At 51.0% G+C, this 19392-nt stretch overlaps 1 protein-coding gene, 1 long non-coding RNA gene and 1 pseudogene across 2 annotated transcripts; 1 reads left to right on the top strand and 2 right to left on the bottom strand.

Annotated features, from left to right (window-relative positions):
* Positions 1 to 857: 857 nt before the first annotated feature.
* On the bottom strand, positions 858 to 6991 carry LOC146544306 (uncharacterized; annotated as a pseudogene).
* A 780-nt stretch (positions 6992 to 7771) lies between these two features.
* FOXG1 (forkhead box G1) lies at positions 7772 to 10850 on the bottom strand. The gene has a single exon (XM_031553765.2). It carries the CDS (start codon positions 10848 to 10850, stop codon positions 9495 to 9497), a length of 1356 nt encoding a protein of 451 aa, XP_031409625.2. The 3' UTR covers positions 7772 to 9494.
* Positions 10851 to 11435: 585 nt separating this feature from the next.
* Positions 11436 to 16726, top strand: LOC104911177 (uncharacterized). Its single transcript, XR_014883614.1, has 4 exons — positions 11436 to 11692; positions 12716 to 12795; positions 13718 to 13747; positions 14829 to 16726. It is a non-coding gene; the product is annotated as an uncharacterized LOC104911177 (long non-coding RNA).
* The last annotated feature ends 2666 nt before the right edge of the window (positions 16727 to 19392 follow it).

Here is a 19392-nt window from a genome sequence, read left to right as displayed (position 1 = left end):
GAAGTGGGATGGAAATTGGACTGACACCACTTTGCACTTTAACAATCGGATTTCGTCAGGGTACAAGTTGTTTGTTTAACCCGACAGCTCCGTGCACCCCGTCGCACGCTTTTACACACTCATTAAAACGATTATTCACGACCTGTCGAGTGTTTTCTCGTTCATTCACAGGAAAGACTTAGCGCTCCGAGATTCGAGCGCGTACGGTCAGCTTTAGCACGGACCAAGGGGAGAGATTACTTATCTCTGCGATCATCTGATGCGAGGCCGCCTTATCTCTGCAGGTTGCAAAGCAGCAGTTGCTGGAGGGGGGAAGGGGGGGAATCAGAAACAACTAAACTTGCCGAAAGTACGAGGGAGAAGCCAAGGGCTCTCCGCTGAGCGGCACCGCGGGCCGATCCTGTTCCCACTGCCCAACTTGCACTCCGGACGGCTACGGGAGGCGGTCCCCCCCCCGTCCTGCTCACACCGCCCGTACCTCCCGCCGGCGGGACGGTCGCGCCAACGCTGCCGAAGCGGAGGAGGAAAAACGGTGAAGAAACGGAGCCCTCCTCGGTCGCCACAGAAAATGCCCAGCTCGAGGGGAAAGAGCTAAAATATAGGGCTAAGTATCATCCTCCTGCGAACCGGATAGTCCACAGAGACCGGGGTGATTGCTTTTGAATAGATTTAATCACTAAGCAAACTCAAATATCTCCTTCTTTGGAGAGCTCTTTGGAATGCCGAGCCTTCCTTTTTCTTTTTTTTTTTTTTTTTTTTTTTTTTTTTTTTTCCTGATTCCTATACTCAGATCACCTCCGAATCTTAAATTCCATCTCTAAGAAAAGCTCAGGGGCACCACAATACTGAATGCCTCGTGGTTACAAAGACAGACCAGGGCCTGGAGCAAGAAGCGCACACTGGTTCCTGCTCAGTCTCTACGAATCCAGAAAAACATGTTTTATTTGGAAAATATCTCAACAGAATGCCCCTTTATTTAAATGAACCGACCCCGAATACAACAAGGGATTTTAATCTGAAACGGGTTCCTAATTGCTCTAAAGGCAAGCACGTATAAGTAATTTGTTAAACTTATTGGATTGCAATAATCCACTATCAGGTTAGCTAAGAATGGATCTGTCAAGTGTGTTTCCCAGCCTAAGCTCTTTCTTTCAAACCAATCTGGTATAATAATTAGCAGACAAAGAAGTCGAAATATATAAGCAAATAGCTCAGGTTCCGCATAAATAAACAGAGTGATCAATTGCGCTGCTCGATTATTGATGAGAAGATCATCGATTTGACTGCTCCAGCCTGCAATCAGAGAGATCTGTATTTAATTATCAGTACTTCTACCTTCACTCATTTAATAACAAAAATAGAGCTCACACAGCCTACCCTTCCGCCTAAATGCAAATGATACTGATGACATAACTGAAGGCAACTTACGCTTCCCAGAAAACAAACAACTTTGCTCACATAGAACAAGCAGCGAGCGGGGGAAGCGGCGCTGCCTCCCCAACGAGTGCCAGGGGACGTTTCAGACGCAGATCGGGCAAAGATACCCATGCATATGTGTTCACACACATATGTGTAGCCGTATAGATATACGGGAAGAGATTCATTGATAAACAGCACTGCGATTTATATTTGCGTAATTCACACTGTTTTCCAACAGACCCCTGCGAGCGAGCGCACTCAATTTGCTAACAAAAAGCGCACTGGTACTGTTCCTGACCGTCGCGATTCTCTCCTCCACATGTGCGATTTAGACACCCAGAAGGAGATTTCCTTATCACTGGAATGTTTGGAAATCGCCACCTCTGAGCTGTGGCGTGATAAAATTTGTGGTTAAGAGATGTGCGTTTAACAGCTTGAATAATGGTCCCAGCTTCCTTTCCTTGGGATCTGTGTACAGCCAGATCCCACGGCCCCGTGGAGGCCACACCCGTGCGGGACTGACTGCGCTCGGTGTGCGAGGATCACGGAACGGGGGAAAACTGAAATGCTCGTAGGGCAGCAGCGGGATTTTTGCTTCAAAAAAGCAGTCCGGGAACCGATGAATATTGCCCGTGTTTAAGACTCAGAGGTAACGCAGCCTTTGGGAAAACGCAGTTTATTTTTATTCTAAAAATAAAGTTTTGCTTATTTCTGTGAGAACGCAACTACTTTGTTTTATTCCTCCTTTTTAGACTGTCTGCCACGGTTGCGAAAGAATGCCGCTGTTCTATCCCTAGGTAGGCGACTTCGGGAAGATCAGTTGGCAGCTCTCTGCTCTCGGATGCGCTGAATTTATCAGAGTATCTCATCCTAAATGTTTTCAGCCAGCTCGGTTCTGGGTGGGAGCCGGGCGACGAGGGGCGGAGAGAGGCTGCGAACCCTTAAGAACAGCGCGGAGCTACGGCTTCAACTGGAGGGACCTCGAGACTCGGGGGAGGCCCCGGCGGGGCCCGTCCCGGAGGCTGCGGCTCTTTCCACGTGCATCCCTGAGAGAGATTCCCTTGCAAAAGCTATTAGGGAGGGTTCTGCATTCTCCTCCGCGGAAATAGACCCCAGAGAACCTGGGCTGCTTCGGCTTGAGGGCAGGGAGTTGAGGGTTGTTAGGCTTTTTCTGTTTTGGGTTTTTTTTTGGGGGGGGGGCGGGTGGGGGGCGGAGGACGGAGGAGGTTGTTTGATTTATCCCCGGAGCTCGGAATTGAGCGTCTCCACGCAGGGGACTCTCATCCCGGATTGCAGCTCAGGCAGATCCCCGCAGGCGTCTGTATGGGAGCGATGCTCACCCCGGCGCGTGGTGGCAATGGCTGCTCTCAGAGCTACCCTCGCTGAGGCTCTCCCAGATCATAGACACTTGGAAGGTTCCTTATAGACAGTGGTCTGCCACGGACGCTCCGTGTCCATTCCCTAGCTGAGAAGAGCAAATCCTCTCGTCCCGAGTGTAACTCGCGAACCTGGGCTATCGTCTGCTACATAATGTTGGAGAAGAAGTTGATGTATTTATTTGATCTATTCATTTATCTATCTATTTATTTATTTATGTTGGAGGGTTGTTTTATTTCCTTTGTTTTGGGGTGTTGGGATTTGGGGACTTGAATTGACTTAGGGGATTTTTTTTTTTTTTTTTTTTTTCCGTTTCAGATGTTTTATTTTGGCCCAGCGGGTTTCCCTACACTGTTTCTGGATGGAAACATCCTGGATCAGGTCACGGGAAAAGGATTTAACTGCATTTCCCTCCCGCACCATCTCTCTCTGCAACTCCCACGACGCATGAGCTAAGGGCACTTCCCACCGTTCCTCCTTCCCGAAGCGGAAGGAGCCCAACTCTCTCACAGCCCAACACCGCCAGCACAGCGCTGTTCTCCCTGCGGACAGCGGGTGCAACGCAAGGCCCCGCGCACTGCTACGCGGCGACCCGGCTCCGCGGTTCCCCGGCGGCGACCGCTGCGGGGCCTGGCGCGGCGCTCTCCCGCTATGCAAGAGCGCCCCCAGCCGCGGGCCCGCAGCGCCGCACAGCGCCACCCCCGGACCTCAGCGCCCGCAGCCGCGCTGGGTCGGCGGCCACGGGACCCCGCTGTCCCCGCGGCGCGGCGCGGGCCGTGGGATGCAAACGGATCCCTGCGGGAACTGCGGGGCTGAGTGCACGCCCTGGGCTCTGTGAAGCTGCCGCCTGCGTACGCTGACTGCCCGAGGTTAATCGGGAAAGGAGCAGGGGAGGTAAAATCCTCTGCCGAGAGGAGCGAGGAGGCCGAGGGAGTGGACAAAGTTCTGTCGGCCAACGAAGCAGAGACAAGCGGGGACAGGTGGGGACAAGAAAGGACACGAAGGGCCTCGTCCCCGCGGACACATCGGTGACTTAAACCCATGAGTCCAACTTCTGCGTCTGTCCCGAGATATCGGTCGGCTCGCGAAATACCCTCAGAGCAGCAGAGGAATTCGGGCAGCGGGCAGACAAAGCCGCGATTCCTCGGAGGTTTCCGGGCCCTGCCCCGGTCCCCGGGCTGCCGCGGCGCTCCGCAGGTGAACCTGCGCCCATCGGGGGCGGCTCTGTGCGCGGCTCCGTGCGGGGCCCTCCCGGCACTTCTGGCGTTCCCGAAACTATTCGCACAACGCCCGCAAGGTGAAGGAAGCCCACCGCTTTTTCTCTAACGATGTGTTCCGATCCCAACCAAGCCATTCCTTCTGGAGCCCGCCCGGTCCGCGTATCGCCCGCCCCTCTCTCCACGCACAGCGCGCACCGAGCGTGGCTCGGGCTCGGCGCTACGAGCGGAGATCCGCACTCACCGCAGCCGACGGAGAGCCCTTCCCCGCGCCTCCCGCAGCTTCTCCGGCGGCTCCGAGAGCGGACGCAGCCCCGCTCCGGGCGGGTGGTGGTTCCTCCGGCGTCGGTGCGAGCGGAGCAGCGACAAAGCGTTAATAAAGGAACTAAAACCTGGAGAGAGAGCGGAAGAACTGCTAAAGTGGCGAAGAAAGTTCCAACTTACCGATGGGAGCGAGGGGGAGGGGAGGCGGGGGAAGGAAACACTTCGAAGAGAGACCAAAAAGAAAAGAAAAGAAAATCCCGGCGTTAGACACACGCTTTGCGGTGTGAGAGGTGCTCGGGAACCCTGCCCGAGGACGAGAACAGGGGGCAGCGCCGTTCCGCCACCTCCCGGCTTCCCGAGCCCAGGGGGAAGCTGGGCCACACAGAGCGGTGCGGGGCGGGAAGGCGGCGGTGGGGTCCCGGCTGCGGAGCGCTGCGCCGAGGGCAGGTTCTCCGGTGAGGCAGCAGCGTGCGGGAACTCCGCCCTCTGGGCACAGCCGCACAGCCCAGCGAGCAGCCGCAGCCAGCCCCGAGCCCGCTGCTGCTGCTCTTCACCTTCACCTCCCGCTCCCCCGCTCCCGCCACGCCTGACCCCGTCACCCAGGCGCTGCGCTGGGCGGGGGGCGGGGGGCGGCACTGCGAAGTGTGGGGCAAAGCCCGCCGAGGGGTGCTGCGGGGTGCGCGGGTGTGCGTGTGCGCATCCCTAGTTGTCTGTCGCCCTCCTTGAGTTCTGCACTGTGCAATAGGTACGTGTCTGCACCTTCCCTGGGACTGCTGTGCTGTTGAGAGCTATGCAGTATATCCTAAATGGCGGTGCAGATCTCTCAGTGAGCTTTCAGAAGGGAAAATATCACCAATTAAAAAATAGAAAGTCTTTTCTAAAGAAGTTATCATTTCTCAGTGCACTTTTTCAAGCAGAACTCCAGTATGTTCAGGCCAAACGCAACTGGGTTCAGTGGGAGTTTTGCCTGAGTGCTGCTGCAGAGCCCACGTTAACACGAGCGACGCGGGGGTGTCCACCTGAACCTCAGCTCCTGCCAGCAAACCCTGAGCAGTATCTGAAGCAGTTCTAAAGGGCGCGGTGACGTCCCCTCTGCAACTCTTTATTTTTTTTCCTTTCCCCCCCCCCCCCCCAAGCACAGAATTTAAAAAAAAAAAAAAATCACTCCCTCAAACAGTGGTTTTGTGCCACTTAAGGCAGAATATATTATACACATACACTCTTCGATTTCTTGAGAACGCTTTCATAAGATAAAGGACACTATTTTACTGAGACATTTTTTTTTTAGTCTGTCAAAAATATAGTCGGCAAAATACCCTATTTTGGATTCGAGATATTATTTATTATCTCTCACACGCGTTTGCGAACACAATCTTAAAACCGTAATTGCAGGTTTCTTGATGAGCAGTTTTCTTCTGCTACGGTCTACGCAAGCAAAGTTAATCGCCTCAACCACCATCTCGGAAAATAAAAACACACAGTCCACACAGACCGAATGGCACAAATAGGGAAACGCGGAGAAACGGCGCTGAGACACTGCAACGCTCTGCAAAGCACATCACAAAAATCCTGAGAGCTCTGCCCGAGGGTTTGGCACGTAACACCCCATGGAAATAAGGATCAGATAACAGAATCATCGCTAGATATGAAATGAAATGAAATGAAATGAAATAAAATAAAATAAAATAAAATAAAATAAAATAAAATAAACCTCACATTCTCTACCAAAAGATTCTGCATAAAGAAGAGTCCCAAAGACACTCTCAGCCAACAGAAGAGTTTCTATGTCTGGAAACAGGCAAAGGTGAAGGCGTATTTTGGGCCTTAGCGGCGCTGCTACACCCCGTGACAACCTCAGCATTTTTTCCTTCTGAAGACAGTCTCAGTGCTGACCGTAAGTGCACAGAGACGTGCATACTTTGCAGCTCCGGCACCAGCCTTTCCCCCGTATATGGGAGGGAGGGAGAGGTGCACCTGAAGCTCTCGGGAAGCATTCGGCTGCACTAAGCCCAGCGCAGAGCGCTCAGAGCCCACTGAGATGAACCCTGCGGAGCCATCCACTGGAGTCCCCTTCCCGGGAATTATTATGCATCACGCTTATTTAATTAATGCTATTATCCAGCCCCAAACTGCCATGGCTCTGAGATTGTGCCTTCCTCCAACCACACTCTTCTTGTCCCCTTTTTAGCACACTCTCAGCAGATTTTTTTACACTGCAATCTAAATAATACTTTAAGTATGTGCTATTGAGTTACCTGCAGTATACAACCGATTGGAAGTGGTAAATAATAAATCATTCTCTTTGTCAGCTGCAGCAGATGCCATTCTTTTAATTTGCTTAGGCACAAACGTACAGAGCGGGGTCCCGAGGCTCCAGGAGTTTCAGTCACACCTATTTCACTGTATTATTTCTGATGGCCTCGTTGCAAAGCAGTTTTTTTTTTTTTTTTTTTTTTCCCCTACAGTTTTTGCTATCTCCTTTTTTTAATGACAATGGAGGGAAGGCGGGGGGGAAGGGCTCTTCCAAGTGGAGGTATCACCTTTTCCTCCCCAAACAAAGTGGCCCTTCTCTCGCGGCGGTGATTAATTTGGAATTGCAGAGGTGAGAGTGGATCAGAGGATACCAGAGTTTTCTCCGCGGTCCCCCACACAGCGCGGGGCCGGGCATCCCAGCTCCCAGCAGAGTCCTTCGCTCCTCTCGCTTCCGTGCACATTTGCCTGCATCTGTTTATTCATCACCAATTTTATTCATCTCCTTCCTCCTTTTATTCTTTTAAATATTCTCATTGCGAGAATTCAGATTTCCTTTTGCTTCTTCATTCACTCTCAGATTTTTTTTCCCTTTTTCTTTCTCATTCCTGCCTCCTTCAGCTCAGCTCTTTCAAGTGCCCGCGTTACCATCTCCGAGCCCCGCATTATTTCCCGGGGCCCATTGTAGCGTCTGCCGCTCAGCGTTACGAGCCCAGAGCTGCCCCAACACCGCAAATGAACAGCTCCGTTCTCCGCTGCGGGAGCCAATTAGCTGCTAAACCTTCTGCACAACTTTTCTAATTATTTTCAACAGTTATGGCTTTCATAGGGCTCCCTAAACTGACCAAGAAAGGATTAAATACTCCTTAAAATCAGTCATCACGTTGCCTCCTAAAATTAATGGTTTGGTTTTCTGTACTCGGGTTAGTTTGCTCGGATTTGTGCCAGCACTGTCCTCAGCAGGCATAGTGCAAAAGCAGGCCAGTCCTGGACTTTGAATTTGAACATATCCATCCCCCCTCCCTCCCCCCCCATACATTTCAATCGCTGCCCCAGCACCGCATCCTGCAGGCCCCCATCCGGCTCAACACGGCCTGCCCGGCCCGGCCCGTTGGCTCACTCCTGCCCGGCCACCGGCGGACGCGAGTCAGGGGCGGAGGAGGTGGTTCGAGCTCCCCATACAATCCTGTGCAAAACGTCCAGCCCAAGGTTAGCAGCATTGAAAGTCTGTAAGTACAGAGCACAGACACTTCCGGAACTGCGGAGCTTTCAGATAAGGATTGCATTTAATACACGTACGCAGCATAGCTTGCCAAATTTGATCAAGTCATTATAGGAAAGCTAATATGTATATATATATATACACACATTCATAGTTCATATAGCTTCACTTATCATACAGTCGGAATAATGCCTTTCCGATGGATAATTCTTTCAGATCATACCAAAGATTGAAAAAAGCAAACAAAAAAAAAAAAAAAACAAAAACAAAACAAAAACAAAACAAAAACAAAAAAACCCATGTACGAAATAAACCATGTACCTGTACTTTTTCCTAGCGCATTACATATATATGTGTGAATATATATGTACATATCTACATACATTCGCAGTGTTAAGCGCGCTCAGTGTCAGACCGCTCAGCACGACCCCCGCCTTGCACTGCCATGCTCAGGCCCTGCACTTCGCGTGTGGCCGTGGGGTATCGCTAAAACCCACTCCTTTTTGTCCCCAAACATTTTGGTTAAACACGAGGTGATGTGGGGGTTGGAGAAGGAGCTTGTGAAAAATGGAAGGCCGCTGGGCTAGGCAGCGTGCTGACCTCCCCGTAACTTTAAAGCCTCAGGAATTTTAATTTTAGTTAATAAAAGAGACAAAAAAACTATCAAGTATATATGAATTTAGCCTATTTTTTTTTTTTTTTATTTCTGTGTGTTCATAGTAAACATTTTTGTAAGTGACAAACACGGGCATATGACCACAGTATCACAATCAAGAAATTTTAAGACAACATTAACAATCACTCAAATTTATGCGGCATTTGCGCAACACAGGTTACATATTTGCAAGGTTTACCTATAAGTACAATAGGTATTAACATTTCACTACATTTAGGAAAAAAAAAAAAAAAAAAAAAAAAAAAGGTGACCTGTTAGTGACCACATACATCAAAATATACACAACACAAACTGAAGGCAATCAGTAATTTTGTCCCCTTCGGAATCATTGGAACGGGCAGTGCTGCGAACTGAAAGAATGCGGCTGTTTTTAAATTACTCCGTACACTGAGTGCATTTTCTAAAACCCAATCTTTGGTCTAAAAGTAAACAAACAAACAAACAGGAAAAAATAATAATAATAAAAAAGAATTTAAAAAGAAGAAGAAGAAGAAGAATGAGAAGAAGAAATCCCAAAAAAAAAAAAAAAAAAAAAAAAAGTAGTTAGGTAAAGAAAAAGATAAAATTATAAATGGCCAAAACGTAGTTTTTGGGCATCTCTCAGTATGAATCTGCTTAAATACAAATTACACTTTCTTTTTTATAGTTTTCATAAATCTCGTGGCTTTTTTCAAGGTCTGCACCCACCGACATATCCATGATAACTTATAATACTGCAAACATGGAGAATCTGGCGGCTTTAGAGATGGACTTCTCGTGTTAGAATAGGAATCGCGAAAGCAGTCACTATTAGATACACATTCTACTAGAAATTTGTCTTCCAAACTCCATAGTCTACAATGTAATCTCCCCACATTGCACCTCGCTGACACTCCTCACCCTGGTGGCATAATAAACAACCCTAAAGACTGAACAAACGTACAGAAAATGGGGGACTTAATAAAAAATACCTGGGCTTTTTTGATTTTCTTTTTTTCTTTTTTTTTTTTTTCTTTTTTTTCTCTTTTCAATCATCATTTACAACGCGAACGTGTGTAAAATGTTCACTTACAGTCTGATCCCATGGACGTTAATGTATTAAAGGGTTGGAAGAAGACCCCTGATTTTGATGTGTGAAATAATCGGAGAGTCCTCCGGACAGTCCCGTCGTGAAACTCGGCAAAGAGGGTCTTAGGGACTCGCACGGCAGGGTGGAGGGTGCCTGCGGCGATGTGGACGAAGAGGCGGCCCTGGCCGTCATTGAAGTGCTGCTCTGAGAAGTCATTGAGGGGTGAGGGACGTGGGGGAAAAAGTAACTCGTCTGTCCCGCCAGGAGGTTCACGGAGCAGGGGTTTAGGGAGTAGGTGCCGGAGCAGGGGACCGACAAGCCACACGGCACCGAGGCAGCCAGGGCGGCGGCCGTGAGGTGGTGAGTGGCGTAGGGGATCTCCCCGTTGACGAGTCTATCGACGCTCAACCCGTTGGACGTGGAAAAGGAGTGATTGTTCCCCAAGGAGTTCTGAGTCAACACCGAGCTGTAGGGCATGGGGTGGCTGGGGTAAGCGGACGCAGTCCCGTTGTAGCTCAGCGTGCTGCTGGCCCGAGGGTGGTGCAGGGACAGAAAGGGGGACATGGGCCAGTAGAGGGACCCCGCCCGGTCCATGAAGGTGAGGCCGGTGGAGGTGAGGCGGGCGCCGCGCTTGAAGGCCAGCTTGGCCCGCGAAGTGGTGGAGCGCCGGCGCAGCTTGCCGGTGGTGCCTCCGATGAAGACGTCGTCGCTGGACGGGTCCAGCATCCAGTAGTTCCCTTTGCCCGGGTCGTCGTAGTGGCGGGGCACTTTGACGAAGCACTTATTGAGAGAGAGGTTGTGGCGGATGGAGTTCTGCCAGCCCTGCTTGTTCTCCCGGTAGTATGGGAAGTTCTTCATGATGAACTCGTAGATGCCGTTGAGCGTCAGGCGCTTCTCGGGGCTCTGCCGGATAGCCATCATGATGAGCGCGTTGTAGCTGAACGGTGGCTTCTCGTACTTGCCGTTCTTTTTCTCTCCCTCTTTGCCGCCCTCCCCGTCCTTGCCCCCCTCGGCCGCCCCCTTCTTCTCCTCGGCCGCCTTCTCCTTCTCCTCCAGCTCCGCCGCCGCCGAGCCCGCCTCGCCCTTCCCCGCCAGCGCCTCGGCCTTGGCCGCCTCCAGGGCGCCGGCGGCGGGCGGCGGCAGCAGCAACGGCGCCTTCTCTTCGTCCTCGTCTTCGGCCGCGGCGGCTCGCTGGGGCTGTTGCGGCGGCGGCGGGTGGTGGTGGTGGTGGTGGTGGTGGTGGTGCGGATGGTGGCTGTTGTGGTGGCTGTGGCCGCTGTGGTTGTCGCTCTGCACGGCTTCGGGCACCAGGCTGTTGATGCTGAAAGAGGACTTGGGCAGCATTTTCACTTCCTTCCTATCTCCCATGTCCAACATCACACGCTGCGCCGAGGGGGCGGCTGGCGGCGACCGGGGCCGGGCGGGTGGGGGCCGGGCGGGCGGCGGCACCACCGGCGGCGGCGGCGGCGCGGCGGGAGCGCAGCGTCAGGCGCTGGCACGGCATGTAGCACGGGCGGGGGACGGCGGCAGCGGTCACCGAGCGGAGAGAGCAGGAACGAAGGGGAAAAAAAGAGGAGGAAAAAGGAGTAAAAGAGCCCTCTAAAAACCAAATAACAACAACAAAAAAAAAAACCAACACCGCACGCACACGCATACAAAAAAAAAAAAAAAAAAAGCTACTTCATGGTGCCGGTTCCCCCGGTAAACCGGTATAGGGGGGAGGACGCGCCGCGGGTCGGAGAGGAGCCGGCTATACGGAGCGCCCCGGCCGCAATTAATTTCAGAGCTGCAGACACGCACCGTGGCTGTAAAAAATTTTTTGGTTTAACCTTTCCCACCGGGCGCCCAATCAGAGGCGGCGGCGTGCCGGAGCGTCCTGCCTCTCGCCGGCCAATGGCTGCGCGCCGCCACGCCCACACCCCCCCGAGGCCCCGCCCCCATCGCCGCCGCGGCTCCCGCGGCGCAGGGATACCGGTGCGGGGCGCATCACCGGCCGTGCCCCTCCGCGCAACGGCACTAATCCCCCCGTTCCCAACCAACGGCGCTTGGCTCCGGGGTTCCGCTCGGTAACTCCTCCGGTGGAGCAAAGTTGCCCCGTTCCTCCGTGCCACCGGGGCAGGAGGAGGACGGGAGCCGGGGGGGCGCGCAATCCGCGCGGTGCCGGAGCGGAGGTACTACTTGGCGGATCCCGACGGCGCCCGTCGGCAGTGTGTTCCCAGGTCCCGCCGCGCTGTTGTTATTTATTTAACCAACGGGGAGCAACGAAACTCAGCCGGAGGGGTCGGGACGGAGGGGCAGAAGCTGCAGCCGGGGCCGGGCCGGGGCCGTGTGGTGGAAGGGCTCGGGCCCGATGTGGCGACGGCAGCACCGGGCGGGTAGAGGCCTCTGGCCGAGGCCTGCGGAGCAGCCGCACCGCCGAACGAATTAAGCGCCCCCGTACCACTCCGAGTCCCGCGGGCTCCGGCGCAGCGCCCCGCGCAGCGCCTCCGTCGGCCCCGGCGGGGCTCAGTGTGGGCCGCAGGATAGGGAACGGAGGCTCCGTTCCGGCGGTAGCGTTGGTTCAGGGACTCACGGAGCGGGTTCGGCGCTGCTCGACCGCATCACGGCGTTACCGCTGTGAGTAGTGGCAGAAATGAGAATCGGCCCCGAAACAAAGCGAGATGAGCCCCGCGGCTTCCTCGCGCTGAAAGGAGAAGGGGAAATGTGAGTGATAGAGTATTGATCACGTTTAAAATTAACGCTGTGCCACACAACGTACAGCCGATGCCTGTCGCTGCGTTCAAGTACCCAAAGTTTATGTTTGTCCCGCTGGAGAAATGGTTCCGTTGAAATGACACCCGCGGCCCTGCCCCAGCAGTGTGTCCCGGGAAACCCAGTGCAGATTCCAGTGCAACCACCACGGCTCTGTGCCTTTTCTGTATGCGTTTGTGGGTATGTGCGTGTGTGCGAGAACGGCTGTGAGAAAGAGAGTAAATCCCCACAACAATTGCCGTTGATGGGCAATAAACAATTGCAGTTGGGCATGGCACGAACTATGTGCGTTGGATTAACCTCGCTTGACCTCACCACAATTGTATTTATTTATCCAATTCCGAAACAGGTTGCTACTGACCGAAAGGAAGTAGAAGTCAATGATCAAGTCCCTTCGTTTTTTATTTATTTTTTATTTTTTAGAAATACTGTTGTTAAAAAAAAAAAAAAATCATGACAATTTGTATTTATTTTCTTGCGCAACACTGAAGCCAATAGATGGGAACTCCTGAGGAAGAGCGCAATGTGGAGGATGTGACTGAGCTCTGCAGTGCTAAGGGTAAGAGGAAAGGTAAGCTCTGTGCATATTGTTATGGTTCTGATGGGCATTAACCAATATATGTCAGTGCGGTGCAGCAAGATCCTATTGGGGTGGCTGGGCCCTGTGCGTTTTCCTACTCGGTCTAGCATGTAATGATTCGGTGTAACCGGATTCTTGAGAAAGGACAGGTTACGTAAACATTTACTGCTGTGGAGTAACTATACTATTTGTACTCTGATATGCAGGAAGGAAAGTGTTGATTAACACAGAAGAAAAAAAAAAAAGCGAAATTAGCTGATTGCATGCTCATAAGTGCAAGCTGTCATTGAACTGCTTTTAAAATAGACACAGCTGGGTGTTTGTGTTGAAAAATTTCTTGTGTTTTTGCTAATACTGAAATAAGCATGATTTTGTATACCAAACATTTTCAGATCATTAAAATTTGTAATCTGCGCTGGTTTTAAACACAAAGAAAAGAAACGGATTCATTTCGCTGTAAAATTTGCTGATATTATATTAACTCAATCAGGTCTGTACAAACGGGGTATTGTGCCTTATCAAATCCCTTTGATCCATTTAATACACAAAGTGCCAAACGTGTGTATTGTTTGTTAACATTGAGCGTTTTATTCAAATCCCAGCTCTGCAGCGAACCGGAGCAGCTCTCGTTTAATGTAACACTGACATCGCCTGCTGAAATTTTAATGCTCTGAGGTGTTCCTTAGGTCAAAGCTGAGTCTGCTTAGCTCTGCATTCAGGCATGAGAATGTAGCAGAGAAGGAAAGAAAACCTTCGTCCTTTTGCATCTCTGAGCAAAGGTCCAATACGGACAGCAATGTGTTTTTACAGCCTTTGATGATCTGGGCTTAATATTCGGTCGTATATCACAGCAGCAGAATAAAGTACTGTGAAGAAATTTAGGATTTAATGATGTATTTTTTTTTTTTTTTAGCGCCATGTATATACAGTTCTACCAAAAAAGGTAATGTTGTGTTCAATATGTAGTGCGTATTGTTCCAAGTACGTGAGATTAATTCGCTGTTTATAGGACAGAAAAGGATATGTAGGAAAAGCACGTCAATTATTTCTACTGGACTTTCGAGTCTGATTTTTTTGTCTTTTCTTTTCTTTTTTTTTTTTTTTTTTTTTTTTGAGGGGGGGGAACCCAACCCAACCCAAACAAAACAAAACAAAACTCCTGAAAATTCTCCATGTATAAAAGCGGTACTATTGGCTTTGGACAGTCGAAGTCCTGCTCTAACGCCAGTTCTTCTGTTAGCTCTGACCTAGCCGCAGCTCCCGGCCATTTCAGCGGTAGCTTTGTATATGGTGGCCCTGAATAAGTGACTGGTTTGACCCTCTCAGCTCCGTCTGCATTCGAATTCCTGTGAGAGGGTCCAGAAATTTAGCACTTTCTAGCATGAAAATTTCGGTGGAGTGCCTGGCGAAACAGCTTGAGCAGAGAAGGGAATGCACGGCCCCAGCCCGGCGGGGAACGGCCAGTGCGAGGAGGGGCAGCTCTGTGCTCCCCACGCTCAGGGACCCGTGGCGTTATGGGGCCGAGAGAGTCCCGCTCCGGGGTGGAGGTGGGGACCCCCGGCTCAAGTACCATCCAAAGAGTTGCCGTGATGTTTGAATACAGATTCTCTTACTGAAAATGTTTCGCCGCAGATTCTTCCCTGCGTGTTTTTTAAAAATTAAAGGCCGAAGGAAAAGTGTACCACTGTCAACTCGATGGTGCAGATATGCTGTGGCCCCCCCACCCCCCGCGGCTCCAGCCTCCAGTCCCCCTTCACACGAATACAGCGGCTCTGCACTCCCAGGCTCTTCCAAGGGGTTAAGCTGCTAAAATGTCCTGACAGCTTAAGGAATGAATGAGGGTTTTTTCAGCCATGAAGAAAGAGTATTTAATAACCACGCTTCGATGGCATCATGTGTTCACGAAACGAGTCGGGACACCTTAGATTAACAACCTCTAATATCACGTTGGGTACAGTAAATGCCTGGATGTACGCATTTATAACTCTATCTCCCGGATTCTAAGCTTGTCTTATTTATTCCAGGTTACCTGGGCAATTAAGGTAAGAGCAGCTCAGCAGACAGCGATATCCCGCTGCTCGGGCAGGGCGAGTGGGGTCGGAACGCAGCGCTAACAAAGGCGAGAGGTGGTCATACAGATTGAAGAGGAGTGAATGGGACTGGAGGTGGAGGAATGAATGGAGGCAAAGAGGGAGAGGAAGAAGTATTCAGCGGTCCACCCTTATATCCGCGTTTGTATATTTAAGTTTAGGTGTCTGTCTCTAACCGACTTTCAGTTAATCCCTAACAGCTGGTCGTGGTGCTAACGTTTAGTGATTAGAAGGTACTCTATTTAGCATGCTGTATCCTTCTTGCCTGGGTTTTGGTTACAGGTTATACGATTAGCATTGCGAGAACAGTAGTGAACTAAACTTCCCAGTGAGAGGTCTTCACACCAGGGAAGTGTTACTTTGCGGCAGCAGCCCTGCCTCGTCAGTCATTAGGAAGCTGCAGGTTGTCAGAGCCTTCTCTTGCGCGCACACACGCGCAGGCACACACGCGCACACACACAAAACCACAGCACTAAAACTAAATTAAGAAGCCGATGATTAAGACAAGCGTCTACGAGGCCTGTCATTTCAGCATCCTTCCATCATAACATTATGGCACCGAGAAATTTGCTTTAAAACCCTGGAAAAAATGTCTATGGGAGAGTCTGGTATTTGAGATAGCGTAAATGTTAACATCGAGTGTAGGCTGGGAGCTGCCGCGGATGCAAGATGGTATTCCACTGAGGACACGGGTGCTGCAGGGACCTCTGGGCTGTTGCACACTGGGGTGAGTATCGCTCCATTCTATTGAAGCAGGTATGCAGGCACTGCGCGAATCGAAGTGGACCGCGTTTGAAATCCGCAGCTCCGTTCCTTGCGGAGACTTCGGGGAACTCCTCCTAAAGATAGATCTATAATGAAAAGTCCCTGCCTGATGACTAATGGTTATTGGCACTCGGTGCCCCTTTAAGGAGAGCGGCACATATTGTGCAGAAGACCTTGCCAGCACCCTTTAAATACAAACATTTTAAGCCCCCCTCCTATGCATCCCCACCCCTGTTGTTTTCGGGCTCGTTGTGTTGTAGCTCCTCTTCTCCCCCCTCCTTTAAGCTCTCTCGTCTTCCCTCCCCCACCCCATTCAGAACTAATTGCTCAGTTGCTGAAATGTTTCAAGAAGAGCTAAATTTCCCCATCCGATGATCTTTTGAGAAGCGGCACTGTACCATAAAGACCAGCCAGCGGGGTACTGCTGGAGGAGAGGTAGCGTTCACACAGTGACGCTCGGCACTAGGTGTAAAGGGTCCCCCTCACGCTGAACTTCAAGAGGTGTCTCGCACGGGCAGGGCTTGGAACAACGAGGAAATGGAAAGCGATTGCTGTAGGGGACAGAAACCTTCGGTGGTGCCGTAAGCGCCGGGACAGAACGGTGACAGAAGGGGACCCCGAGAGCATCGCAGTGCGCCTTTCCTCCTGCGGCTGCAGCGGGGTGGGAAGGGACGAATTTCTTCGCCTTTGTTACACGCGAAAGGTTTTATTTATTTATTCCTACACCTTTAGAATCCCATCCACGGAAAGCCTATCTGTAGACGTCGAGCTTCCGTTAGAATTTGTCTGTTCTTTTGCCACTGCCAGAATTTTTCAAAACAGAATGTTCTGACACTCGCTGCCAACCCGAAGGCTCGGAGGTGCTTTTTTGCAAAACCCGAGGTGTCTCCCTTCTGTTACACAGCGGTGTGTTTGAGTGTCACCTCCGTCTGTGTAATGCGTATCCTCGCGAAACAAACAAACAAAAACCTCTAAGGGTCAGAATGGAAATTAAAATATCCCTGAAGAATTACTCACAGAGTTATGATGATAATAAAATATGGGGGACAATGGTCCATTTAAAAGTCGTATATGGTTCTCGAGGTTTCAATACATCATTTTATTTTCTTCTGTTTGCTGGTAAAATATTCTTGGCTAATGCGGTGCTTTTTATTTTATTTATTTATTTATTTTGTCGAAGTTTTGTGGTTGGATTCAAGAATCGGGAAAAATGAGCAGGGTTTTGATAGACTTGGAGCTGCTCTTTGACACCCAGAATATTTTCGTAGTGCCCCTCTAAAGCCCCTAAGCCTCTTATAAATGCAATATTGAGCAAACGATACACGTATCTGGGTCTGCAGTTTTTCGGTAAAGGTAAAAAAAATTTCCTCCCGCCCTCCCCCCCTTCTCCCCAACCCTGCCCCCCTCCCCCAGCACTGTCAGACCCGTCCCTCCCCGGGCATTATTCCCCAGGCGCTCGGAGCAGTCAGCGAGCAGATGCCCACCCACTCTACCTGGCCTCCCTGCTCCGCGCATCCATCGCAGCCCTCGGTTTAGCGGGATCCGAGCTCGGCGCGATGAGCCGCGGGTCCCATTTTTAGGGCCTACAAAAGCACGATGTCCTCCCCTCTCCCCATCATACCCCCCCTGAATCCCCGTGTAACCACAGCAAAATGCTGGAGGTAGCACAAAAGCCATACAAACTGTATGTACAAAAACTGTACACCCGCGTAGGCAAGGCGCCTGACGAGCCCCGGAGTAAAACCACTTTGCCCTTTCTCCGTGCTCGGAGCTCATGCGGGAGGAGGCGGTGCGCGGCGCGGAGTTGTGCGCGGGTGCGGAGCTGCGCTCGATGCGGGACCCGCAGTCGGGACGGGCGAGGGGCGAGCGTCGCTGCTTCCGCAGTGCCCCGGTCGCAGGGGACGGCTCTCGCTGTGGGGTGTTCTGAGCACTTTATTTGGCGGGGTGGTCTCCGTGTTTTCTTTTTTCTTTTTTTCTCGGAGGGAGGGGAGAGAGATGGTAAGGGGCTCGTTGGATGATTATAACTGCTACCACTCATAAATAAGTTTCTTGGGGAAGGACTGATAGCGTACCCTTGATAACTGTGGGTGTGTTCATACATTATTTTCATATGATATGTCTTTTAGACAGAGCTTGTTTTCCTCCTCCCTCTCTCCCCAGCCCACCCTCCACCCCCTGCTTTTTTTTTTTTCTGGAGTTTGTTTCGCTTTTAAAGCAGCAGCACAAACAAACAAACACACAAAACCGACTGGCAACAAGTTAAATCTCGTCCGCGTCCCTCCCACCGCGCGCGGACCGTGCCTCGCTACAGTCTGGGGTGGTGGTTTTGCCTCAGCAGTAATCTGACCGAGAAGCGGCTGCTTCGGTACACCGACTTCTGAGCTGTGACATTATGGAGAGAAAAGATGTTGAAAGAAGCACTTCTTCCGGGATGCACCATCTCCTTTGTGTGTTTGCTCCTCTCCGTCTTTCAGATGGGGCGCTCCATAGGCTTGCACACACACACACACACACACACACGCACACGCACACATGTACGCACTGAAGCTCTGTTTCCCCGGGGAATTTTCAGAAAACAATGTTTATTAGAAATGATCTATGAACTCCACCTGAACAATGAAATCATGCCGTAGCTCGGAAAACTCCAACAAATAAACATTTTGCACAAGTGACAGGATGGCATTGCACTTTATTTGCCTGCTCGTTGCAAAACGTCAATAACAAAAGTGGCTCATAGCCCTTGTCCACGTTGGGCTGGACAGAACCATACCCCTTTAGGAACAGACTGGGTTTGTTTTCCCTTCCAAGGCGACTACAAACTAGTTTTGCAGTTGTATTAAGTACCGAATCCACAAGAAAACATTTTCTCCTTGAGGGTCCTGCTCAATGTCTCACTGAGGCTTTAGCAAGAGCCCCTTACGAGAGCCGCCTGCATCCCACACCTCAGCTTCTCCCTGCTTTCAGTGCAAAGAACTGCAGACAGACCGTGTTTGCCTGCGCTTAGCGTACCTAGCAGATACCTCTTCACGCAACCGCACAGTTCGCAAATGATAGTTTAACTTTCTCTGTTGTGGTGGGCACGTGTTTTGTCATCTGAAATTAACTTGTGAAAGCCTTTGTATCATTTTTTGATTTGTGTTTGGCGACAACGCAGATCATATCTTACTGCGTTGATGGTTGGTACAATTGCTAAATTAAAGGCATGTTTTCGGCTTTGAGAAACAGCAACAAAAAAACAGCCCTCTGAGAGCTCATCCTCTACAAAACAACCCAAAGAGCACCGTAATAACATAGCGCAATATTTTCTGCTTGTGCGGTGCCACTGTCACTCGATATCTCTATTGTCTCTGCCTAGGGATACTCAAGGAACTCTCATACTCTTTACCTATGACCATCACCTAAAGGAAAATACGAACAGAATACGGACAATCGCTCCAACTGCTTGGAGGAATGCAATTGGAGTCATATTTATTTTTTTCTGTGTCCTTACCTGTTCTCCCATGTAAACACTAGGAACTGAACTCGTCTTGACGTGCTTTGGTGCCTGAGCCACATGGAGCGCGACGAACCACTACGATAAAGAGAGCGAACCCCGTTGTGCGCGGTGCGGTGTCGTCCCCTCTGCTGGGGCTCCGCTTCCCCTCGGAGGGCGTCCCGCCGCGCCCAGCGCTGAGCCCCGCGCTTCCCCGGCCATCCGGATTTACGTGTAAAGCCTTTAGCGCGTTGGGGCTGA

This window comes from Meleagris gallopavo, chromosome 5, assembly GCF_905368555.1.
Source record: "Meleagris gallopavo chromosome 5, MGAL_WU_HG_1.1, whole genome shotgun sequence".
Taxonomy (NCBI): Eukaryota; Metazoa; Chordata; class Aves; order Galliformes; family Phasianidae; genus Meleagris; species Meleagris gallopavo.
The sequence above is the reverse complement of the archived record's forward strand: the minus strand, read 5'-3'. Positions and strand labels throughout refer to the sequence as shown.

What these genes read in the sequence shown, in the direction of transcription:
- FOXG1 (XM_031553765.2), bottom strand. Translation starts at nt 10,850, where the DNA reads ATGTTGGACATGGGAGATAGGAAGGAAGTGAAAATGCTGCCCAAGTCC.